The 11,183-nt window shown below is 37.4% G+C and overlaps 1 protein-coding gene and 1 non-coding gene across 2 annotated transcripts; both read left to right on the top strand.

Moving 5' to 3' along the window:
* The first annotated feature begins 4,155 nt into the window (after positions 1 to 4,155).
* Positions 4,156 to 6,271, top strand: LOC113698644 (GATA transcription factor 18). Its single transcript, XM_027218524.2, has 2 exons — positions 4,156 to 5,359; positions 5,633 to 6,271. Exons 1-2 carry the CDS (start codon positions 4,907 to 4,909, stop codon positions 5,927 to 5,929), a joined length of 750 nt encoding a protein of 249 aa, XP_027074325.2. The 5' UTR covers positions 4,156 to 4,906; the 3' UTR covers positions 5,930 to 6,271.
* A 3,968-nt stretch (positions 6,272 to 10,239) lies between these two features.
* Positions 10,240 to 10,311, top strand: TRNAQ-CUG (transfer RNA glutamine (anticodon CUG)). Its single transcript has one exon. It is a non-coding gene; the product is annotated as a tRNA-Gln (tRNA).
* Positions 10,312 to 11,183: the final 872 nt, after the last annotated feature.

Raw genomic sequence — 11,183 nt, 5'->3', positions numbered from 1 at the left:
TTAGATGTAGTTTGTTGTTTGACCAGAACCCAACTTTCCAATTTCCATTCCATAGGTAGGTCGGCTCATTAGGGGTTTCTCCTGCTCCTCCCTTCCCCTTTTCCTTACTTTTCCTTTACTCCATCCAGAAACCTTATAGATACTACAACTACTACTGCTTCTTTTTACGTTACCTGGAAAAAAGTAGATCCTGCAGACAAGAACATAACTAGACCAATCCCAAACTATACATCCCTCTTCTTTTGTTTTTAATTTTTTTTCCCCCCTGGAGAAGGAAAGCCAGAAAGAGGGAGAGAGAGAGAGGAGAAGTGAGATCCATTCCAGTTGTATCTTGTTGCTTTTGAGGAATGTTCTTGATTTTTCATTTCTCAAAAAAAAAATTTTCCCAAGATTTCAATATGTTCTTGGCTTGCGTCGTTTGTATACGTACTACTGCCATAAAGTTCTCAGCTTCTCGATACAAATTGCATCGCAATGCATACATGCATGCATGCATGCATGCAAGCGAGGGGGGAAATCACTTGGTTGAAGTCCACGTGGAACGTGGATTAATGCTAATGATTGATTCTTTTCGGGTTAGTGTTAAGCAGGAGATAGATGACAGGATAGGATATGCATGCAGTATTTGGAAACTTGGTCCAGCCGAGGCGGTCCCACAAAATCAACGGCCCACATACATCATCATCATCGTATCGCAGTGCAAAGTTCCTTGTTACTGTACTTATTTTACTACTAGCTGGTAGTAGGCACAATAATAAGCATGCATATGCGTTCCCAAAGACCAATGTGTGTGTGTGTGTGTGTGTTTTCTCTATATATATATAACTCTCAAAGGCTGTGAGAATTAATTGCGTTCGTGGGGGCTGCATTTGCCATGATTAAGCAAATCCCCGAGTTTCGTTAATTTAAAAAAAAAAAAGAAGGGTATAAACAGATCGCATTAAATGCCAGAATTTTCATAGACATCTGAGACTACGACAATCTTTTCTCCACTCTCATCCTCGGCGCTTGAATGGCACATCACCCGTAATAAATTGAACAAGTCCACCAGCTTAATTAAAAACTTGCACGGTGCTACCGAGCGTTAATAAATCGTACTACAAGCGTGCAATTCACGTAGGGTTTGGCCATTGTGAGGAATTGGATGGAATGAAAAAATAAAATAAAATAAGGATTAATTAAGTATTAGCTGAATCAATGCATAGCATGTATAATAAGGAAGGGGCAAAATGCGACGTCGTCAAGTCTTGGGTAGATCGTAGTTTGTTTTTTCGTAGTTTACAAAGCAGAATAGAGAGAGAGAGAGAGAGAAAGAGAGCATCTTTTGGAAAGCGGTGGTCGTCCCGTTTGTCGAACTCTACATGAGTCTCCAATCTCTAGACGATCTGATTCTCTTCTCACCCTCCAACTTTCTCTCTCTCTCTTTGTTTTTGCTGTATTTGATGAATCTTTTGATCGAATCGATCGATATTCCAGAGGAGTTTGTTTGTTGTTGTTCAGGGCTCGGGCCATGATGATGGACGTGGGGTCCCTTTTTTTTATTTTATTTTATTTTTATTAAATTTTGTTTCCGCTGTTTTGTAGTATGTGACGCGCTAGCTAACCTCTAAGTCATCATCATTTATTATCCATTTTCTTTCGAGTTTTGATAGTTTAAGGTGTGGCATACAACTTTATTATTGTCTCTACGTATATGTTACTAGCTTGTTGTTTGAGTCAAAGATCTCCATCTTAAAACCACAACACACCACCACCGTTTTGTTGCTTTGATGATTGCAGAGTATCCCATTTGAATCCTACCTTTATATATGTCTTTCGCTTTTCTCTTTCTTATTCGTCTGCCAAATCTAAGCATCTTCTCCTCCTCGACTGCAACTACTACTAGATCATCATATATCCTCCATTGATGAAATTTCTAATTCTTCAGACCAGAGGCAGGCAATTTGATTCACGACGACAAGTAATACTGCTGCTACTATTGTCGCATCCCATTTTTGGAAGTAGTTACATATATATTTATATATGGAGCACTCACTCCATTTGCTTGTAAAAAAGAAGCTTACAATTATTTTTCCATCATTGAACCAAATTCTCACAAGTAATTGGATAGATTATAGGAACCACCTCTACCAACATGGCTCGTGTCACTGCTATTTGGTTGATCGTGACAATTTATTTAGAACTCAACTATTAACTTTACAGTTAAGTTATTAAATCAAGATAAATTATTAGAATTTTAAGTAAGGACGGCCTATAACTACGCAACTGCACTTTGTACAATTGGGAGAGAGGACTCCTCATTGTCCCTTTGAATTTATGTATGGGAATGTAAATCCACAATATCCACACTCACACCCCTCGTCAGCAGTAGCTCCGACTTCAATCCATCGGCCACTAGCTGCTATGGTACAGAGTACTGCTACTACTATGAGATTTTCAGGCACAAAATCATGAATTTTGTCTTGGTTTGCATTTTATTTATATCTTATTTATATATATTAATTTGTTTGGATCATCAACGTATTTTATAAATAATTTTTTTATTTCAGATACATTACATAAAATAATTTGCTATCCAAACACACTCATTAATATTGATGTATTACAATTATAGAATTTAATTAATTTTTATTTAAAAATTTTTAATTTCATATATACGTATCACATCACAAAAAATGCTATAATAATTATTTTAAATAATCTCCTATCCAAACACAAATATAATAATTCGAATTAGTTGGTCTGAAAAAGGGATTAGCGTAGCTTGTTGTCAATTAGTTACTTTTGTTTCTATTAGTAGTGCAATTTTTAGTAAATAAATGCGTTAACCCAAAAACAAACTAGTAGTTCAATTGCTAAAAGTGAGGAGTAATCCGCATATTACATATCCTGAAAAAGGTCGGCTAATTAATTGCATATATTAGTACATGATGAGCAAAAAGGGCCGATTAATTGATTAAAGCTTTCACATTATCCACAAATTAAATAGTTTTATGCATCAACCAGAGAACTCTCCGATGCACCAAAAAAGAAAGAGCGTACAACGCAAACTTTTAACATGATTACGTTTCAAAAAAAAAAAAAAAGGTTAGATCGAGAGACAGAAGAGAGTTCTTTGATCACCACCTATTCAAATTGCGTGTTTGGACTTAGCTTTGCTTCTGCTAATTAAGAAGAACACCGCAGCCGATAAAGGCAAAAAATGGGTACAAATTTTCTCTCTTTTTTACTGATACAAAACCAAATACTCCGTAAAAGGGCTTGGCAATTGGGCCCGTGAGATGGAGGACGTTGAAGAAGGTGTGGGGCGGAGTGAGTTTGGGGCATTTTCCATTTTCATTGGGAGGGTGGCAGTGACAGAGCAGAGAGGGGCAGAGATACGGATACGGACAGAGGTTTTTGATGTATTGGGTTTGAGACTGTTGCCTCGTGATCGGAGAAGGCAGATCCATCCATGGAAGACTGTTCCCGCTAGTCACGTGGGTTCTTTTGACTACCCGATGACCAACCCCATCCATCATATCCCCCCAAACTCTCCTCCCTCCCTCTGTCTCTCTCTTACACACACAACACACACTAACGCATTTGATCATCAACCTTTGCAGGCCCCCCCAAAAACCCTAAACATATTTTCTTTTTGTTTTGTTTCGTTTTGAGCACACCCTTTGGCCACTTCTTTGCGCTGCAGAGACTGATTATTGAATTCTCTGTCCTCACCCCTCGCTATTTGTAGAATTAATATGGAAAAAGTGTTTTACAAGATCCAAATTCTTTGTGCCCTTAAAAATCAATTGAGATTTATTCATGTTGGCATTTTGAAAACTAGTGGAGTGCTGTTTGTGTTAACCCCTAAAAGAACATCAGCAAGAATCCATAAATACACGTCAATTACTTTTTCATCATAATAATGATCGATATTACCGGTAGTGTGTTTTTTTTTTCTTTCTTTCTTTCTTTATAATTCATTCACTTTGTGGCCGAATCAGTTTCAAACTTCTACTAACATATTCTATGTGCGTATCTTCACCTTTACGGTATAAAATATTCCGAATTCTCTAACATTAAACTCCAACAAAAATGACCCAACTGCACAGGCAGTGTACTATATATAGAGAGAAGAGGAGTAGTGGCCGCTTGCACTTGCACTTGCACTTGCAAAGCATACCATAAACATATATCATCTCGTGCCCTCCTCTGATCGATCATCTTTGATCAAAGCCCCGGTCTCCGTCAGTATTCTCGCTCTCTCTTTCAGTCTTTCTTCTGTTTATTGCTGCTGCTCCTGCTGCTAAGCAAGCAAGTAGAAATAAACTAGTAACGTGGTAAACCTGGGACCCTTTTCGTCTGTTTTTGTTTTTGCCTCTTTGTATATCTCAGTCTTACTGTACATTCGTTGGCCTATATTCTACATGGACTCCAAAAATGTTTCATTTGACGACAACGTGGACTGCTGCAGCTGCTGACTGTTATTTCACCATTTTATTAGCTTAAATAAAAGAAAGCTACCAGACAGCTCAACTCTCTCTCTCTCTCTCTCCACTCTCGTACGCTCATATATCATATTCACATAACATTTCGAGCTCTTCCTTCCAAGCTTCAACTTACTTCCCTCCCCCCCCCCCCATTCAACCATTTGATTATTACCCATCGCTCTCAACTTACTATTTGTTCGTACTTGTACCGCCCTTGCCTTTATTAACGTTTTCCAAACTTGACCTGCAGTATTATTAACCCTCCCAATTTCCAACCCTTTTTTCACCTCATTCTCACAAAACCCATAGTTAGTAGAGTATTTCTTTCATTCTTTTGTCTTAGCCCTATAAATTCAAAGACCAGTTGGAGAGATTGTTCATCCATCCAAAGATTGAAGCAGCAGCAAGAAAAGAAAGAATAAAGAAAACAAACGATGATGCACGGTAATAGGTGCAATGGTGGTTCTCATGGAAACATGTCTGGGCCATGTTCATGTGGGATGTTCCACACTCATCAAGCCAATTCCTTCTCCATGCCTAACCATCACAATAAACCCTTCGATGAAACGGCTGAAATGTATTCCTTCGCATCATCTCCGCCGTCTTCCTCTGTTGATTGCACTCTTTCCTTGGGCACCCCTTCTACTCGTCTAACCAATAATGACACCGAAAAAAGACGCTCTTCTTACATGTCTAACTTCTGCTGGGATATTTTACAGTCCAAACATTCTTCCAATTCTCCCCATCATACGTCCCACAAAAGTAGCCGCGCAAACAGTCACACCAACTCCAACTCTGGCGGTGGCGATGGCCTCCTAGCTCGACGCTGCGCCAACTGTGACACCACTTCTACACCTCTCTGGAGAAACGGCCCAAAAGGACCCAAGGTAATTACCAGTTTAAAAAAAGAATTACCATTCGTTTTGTTTCTTTAAAGGGTGAAAAACGGACCAACTAGCACGTTTATTTTCTCTTTCAATATGGAGACTTTATTTAATGGTTGTGATGAGATGCCATTTTTTTTTTTTTCCATTTTGGCATTAATCAAGCAATCATATATTTTGTATTACGACCAGGGTGAAAATGGACGATTAGTTTTTATTTGTTTATTTATTTTGAACTTTGTGGAGGCTAAAAGTGATGGTGTTGGTGGAATGCAGTCGCTTTGTAATGCCTGTGGAATTCGCTTTAAGAAGGAAGAGAGGAGGGCATCCGCTGCAGCTGCGACCAGTGGGACTAATGGTGTACCCGGCGGAGCGGACTCTCAACACATGCTAAACAGTTCATGGGTTCATCACTCGCAGGCTCAGAAAATGCCGTATCTTTCATCGGCTTATGGGAATGAATTCAGGTTCATTGACGACGATGACCGTGACTCGGATAATGGCGTTCCATTCCTTTCTTGGCGTCTCAATGTTACAGATAGGCCAAGTCTTGTTCACGACTTCACCAGATGAAAAAAGCCAGAAAAGAGAGAAAGAAAGGTTCAAAATAGACGTTTGAAATCAAGGAAGAAAATGATCGATCAAAGCCTCCTCCAAACTCCATATGATTACGTGGCATGGGTGGTGTGCTGGTGATGGTGATGTGGTGAAAGCTATGGATCACGAAATTCTTTCCTTTCAGCTGTTTTTCTTTTTTGTCCATCTTAGACCGAGAGAGTGACAGAGATGGAGTGAAAAATGAGTTAATCCTATGTTTTTAGCTGCTTTTTTTTTTTTTTTTTGCGCTCAGTTGATCTTTTGCTTTTTCACTTTTGATAAGTCACCTATAAATATATAAGATATATTATTTCCTCCCTTTCATAACTCACAGTTTTTTGTATGAGTGTTTCGATAAATGGACTCTGCGAAGACACTTCAAAAGCCGGCAACTTTTGAAGTGCTCCGCAGCACTTAACTACTAAACCCCCCAAACCCCCCCAAGCGATGTGGGAACTTAACCCCACAGGGTGCCCCGCTGCTAAGAGATAAAGACCCCCCAGACTCCCCGAGACAGGTTTTTCCCTTTCATAACTCACAGTTTTTTGTATGAGTGTTTCGATAAATGGACTCTGCGAAGACACTTCAAAAGCCGGCAACTTTTGAAGTGCTCCGCAGCACTTAACTACTAAACCCCCCAAACCCCCCCAAGCGATGTGGGAACTTAACCCCACAGGGAGATATATTATTTCCTCCTACTACTACTTTTTCTGGCAGTCGGGCTGCTTCTTGGCACCTTTTTCTTGAATGTGATGATCAAAACTGCTGACTGCACCAATCTCCTTCCACCAGTCGTACTACTACATTAACTTCTGATTTCTGCTAACACCGGATTTTGTACGAGTAGTAACTGGTAACTTTCATGATCCAATAGGAGTTGTCAATTAAGTACTAATAATTGCTTGCTCAGGGCTCGTTGATTTGTCTACTTTACGAGAAATGTGGTAGAGGATGTAGAAGGGTATATGGCCTGCATTGACGAGGAGAACAAGAAAGGGAAATTGGCTGCGACAAGGCTGTCCGTCTTGTTAAAACTGAAAACTGATGTGATGTGGGATTGATCAAGCATAATGCCATAGAGAATATTATTATGTACTAAGAAACCAAAAAATTAGGGGGAAAAAAAAAAAGAAATCAAGCTCTCTTCTTCCTGCTGCATCAAGTCAATTGATGAAATTCGAAAAGAAAATAATGCGTGGAAAACCAATCGAGAAGACAGCAAACTTATAAACGACAATTAATAAAAAGTGAATTGGTGGAGGGTTTAATTTGTTTTGTTCCGTTGCGAATGTCTATCCTTTGATAAATTTGGTAAACATGCTCAACTGTTTTTCAAGAAGTCATTTTTTATGCGATAAAAAGTTTTAAGTATTCTAATAGGGGTACCATCTAGCTACATAAAATAAGACCATGCATGAGGGAAATAACAGATCTGCGTGCATTAATTATAAGCATCCACCGATAGTTTTCGAGTTTATCTTTTTCCTTGCATTTGGGACACTGAGAAAGGATAAACCTAGAAACTTTGATTGGCTAAAATTCACTCCATTTTTTATGGTGCTCATGTAATTATGCGACCATCCCTAAATCTGTTCTATTATTCAGTAAAATAAAAAATGGTCTAGGTACTCTTTTCTTGATACAATAATGACATATACATAAAATAAGGAAGTGGTCGTCCATATTTACAAAGTTGTTTGTATCCTCCATAATTCTTGTGTGAGTGTCAAGAGTGGCTTTGCAGACACATCAGCTTCGACTCAGCAATCTTTACCTCAGTTCAGATCAAGAAAGCTATGGAACTCGAACCTAAAGTCTTTGAATGAACTTATAATACTACTAATTTCAGAATGTGAATTAGAGATCAATAAGGAAAACGATACGAATGCTTTTTTACATTGCATTTGAGTTATTTAGCCCCTCACTTGTACAGATTGCCCCGGTTTACTCCCAATACCCATTTTAGAAGACTTTTTGCCCTAAAAACATTTATGACATGGATTTTTAGGACTAAAATGGTGCGATTAATTTGCATTATTTTGAAAGCGTAGGATTATGCATCTATTTGTAAAGAACTATTTGTGTCGTTTTGTGCTGGAGATCACTAGTTATAAATCTGTTGACATTTCCACTTAGATATGCTTAGCATTTTGGCATTTCCCCAGAGATCTGAGAGATGAATGGAGGTCATGATTTTCTGATAGAACGTTATCGGATTCGACGCTACTAAATGTTGTACCGTCGTTCATGGGCCTAGGTAGTCCAGTCACCACGGCTTCATGTCAGCTAAGAGTTACTGGCCCAAAACTGGAAAAAAACAGCGCGCGACGACTCAAAGATGCAACAATCATCAGCTTGAAGAAAATTACTTGCATTGTCGTATAAGCTCTTAAAAAAAAAAGGCACAAGAATGACAATAATCTTAAGACAGCCTGCGTAACAAAAGCTTTAAATGATTTCCTAACATAAAACTTTGGAGTGTTCCTATCCTGCCTACACATTTTCACATTTTTCCCATACTCCAGAAATAATTTCGGGATTGACGTAACTATACTCAAATGTCGAAATGCAAGTTGTGAAAAAAAGAAACTTCAATTACTTGTACTAAATTTGATGCATGATATACTACATTTTTCATAAACTAAACCACAAGAACAGTGCCGGAGCCCTTGTGTCTTTGATGAGAGAGTGGGAATCGAGGAGGATGAGAGAGTGGTTGTGAAAGGCCAGAGCTGTCTGATGAGTATGTGGGAGTTGATAGATGGAATGGAGGTAGTAGTTATTTTGGTCAAGAAGTTGTTGACTAGTTATTGCGGCTTTGGATGATGGGTTCTGATTCTGGTGGTTTTTTCTTCTGCTTCTGGTTCTGGTGGTTGATAAGAAGGACGTGAAGGGGTTTATATCAGCGTCATCAGCTGGGGCGGTGGCGGCAATGGTTGATTAGCGGCTGCTTTGGGTGTTGAGGTTCAGGAATGGCTACTGAAATGGTAAACCCTTGTGTCTAACCAGAATTCTAATCTTGCAATAACTTGTCCATGCAAACATTTTTAAAAAAGAAAAGAAAAGGTTTTTCTAAGTTTTGGGCACAAAATTATTTAAATAAGATTCTAATGCCAGCAGAATCATATATAACTTGTAGGGATAAGAAATAAAAATTGAGGGTTCTCAAACAGTCATAAATTAGGTTTTGAAATTCTTGGTTGTATTTGTGTAAATAAACTTAATCGCTGTGGACGCAAAAGATAGGAAATGCTTACACAAGGGCTTAAGCACACGTTAAGTAAATGGTAAGGTTAATCTTCTTGGATAAAATTCTAAACTAACATGCTAGGTTTGCCTTAGAGTCGGACTTAAATGAAATTCGGAAGTGTTAGACTCTGTTTGATAATTCAATTCAGCACTTAAATTTAATGGATTCACATCTTAATATGTTCAAACGCGTTTGATAATCAAAACTTGAATATTTGAATTAATTAAGTGACACTGAACTTTTTAAACAAAATTTATTTCAAAAAATAAGTGATAAGGTATTTACTTATCTCTGAATGTGATATACACTCAAACGTATCTGATTTAATATTTAACAATTTAATAACTTAATGAATTCAGATTTTAAATTTTAATTTTCAAGTTCTAGATTTTAGTTTTCAAGTTCAGTTTTATCAAACGCACCTTTAGTGAGCATATGGAAGCTCAATGTCAGTTACTATCTTTCATTTGATTGTGAAACGCGTCGTCAAAGTAGTGGAGTTTAAATACTACTTTGTTTTCCTTGTACTCCAAAAGAAAAAGTGGATGCCAATTTTGTTTTAAAAAAAAAATCTTTATGCGCTAATAATTTGCTGCACAAAACAATGTTGAAGTTTCTTGATAAGAATCAGAATAATGAGGCAACTTTAAAAAATTTAAAAACGTTGTTCCGACTAGAAACAAATCAAGATGAGTCTAAAAGTGCAACCTCATTAAGGTAGTATTTGTTTATACTTTATAGGGAAAAATGTGGATAAGTAAAGGAAAGTTAATTTTTTTTCTTTTACGTATGTTTTGTTGGCAAGAATTATGATTTTTTTCTTTTGGCATTTTCATGCATTTTGTGTCTTGCAAATTTTGCATGATTTTGAAGGAAAGTGATTGGTTATTCGCATAAGTTTCAATAACTGCTAATAGCTGTCATTAATTTCCTATATTCTCTGGATATTTTTCTTGGTCTCCAAATTTCACTAAAAAGGAGTTGTTGGAGTTGTCAATTTATAGGAAACGGAAGCTCGCAAGTAACACCATCAAGTGGTCCCATGGTCTAGTGGTCAGGACATTGGACTCTGAATCCAGTAACCCGAGTTCAAATCTCGGTGGGACCTTTTTTGAGCATTTTTCGGAGCCTGAGGATAGTTCCCTTTGGCGTATTTCAGAAAGCAGTAGTAACATATGTGTTTGGATAAAAAAATTTTGGAACAATTTTTTGAAAAAGATACTGTATCATCAAAACAGATAAATTTATATAAATAATTTGTTATTCAAACATACTCGCCTTTGGTCTATTTTCTATTTCAATTTTTACCATTTTTTGAAGCTTGAGGATATTTCCCTTTGGCAGAAAGTAGTAGTAACAGCAGTTGGGATCCTCTATGCTACACTACTCGGTGCCAAATCCAGTGTCAATCCCACTTATCACGTAATAATAGAAGAAATTTAAATAAACAACACATGACAAATTAAATAAATAGGACACTTGGCATAAATGTAGAAGTGGCACTGAATTGCCACTGAAAAAGTGGCATTGAGGATCCCGTGGTAGTAACAGATGTGTTTGGATAAAAAAATTTTGGGACAATTTTCTGAAAAAGATACTGTATGATCAAAACAAATAAATTTGTATAAATAATTTGCTATTCAAACATACTTGCCTTTGGTCTATTTTCTATTTCGATATTTACTTTTTTTCGGAGCTCAAAGATATTTCCCTTGAGTGTATTTCAGAAAGTAGTAGTAACAACTGTGTTTGGATATATAATTATTTGGGACAATTTTCTGAAAAAGATACTATATGATCAAAATAGATAAATTTGTATAAATAATTTGCTATTCAAACATACTCGCCTATGGTCCATTTTCTATTTAGATTTCAGGCTTTGTCGGTGCCTTTGTTCTCTGAGATTGGGTGTTTCTTTTGCTCCACATTCATTCATTGCTACATTGCCACTACTAAATGATTTGGTCCTTGACACTTTCT

This window comes from Coffea arabica, chromosome 7e (assembly GCF_036785885.1).
Source record: "Coffea arabica cultivar ET-39 chromosome 7e, Coffea Arabica ET-39 HiFi, whole genome shotgun sequence".
In the NCBI taxonomy this organism is placed as follows: domain Eukaryota; kingdom Viridiplantae; phylum Streptophyta; class Magnoliopsida; order Gentianales; family Rubiaceae; genus Coffea; species Coffea arabica.
This window is presented reverse-complemented; position numbering and strand designations above follow the sequence as displayed.

Excerpts from the sequence above, each read along its gene's own strand:
- LOC113698644 (XM_027218524.2), top strand. The coding sequence starts at position 4,907 with ATGATGCACGGTAATAGGTGCAATGGTGGTTCTCATGGAAACATGTCT. Across the intron at positions 5,360-5,632 it reads ACGGCCCAAAAGGACCCAAG|TCGCTTTGTAATGCCTGTGG; the intron begins GTAATTACCAGT and ends GGTGGAATGCAG.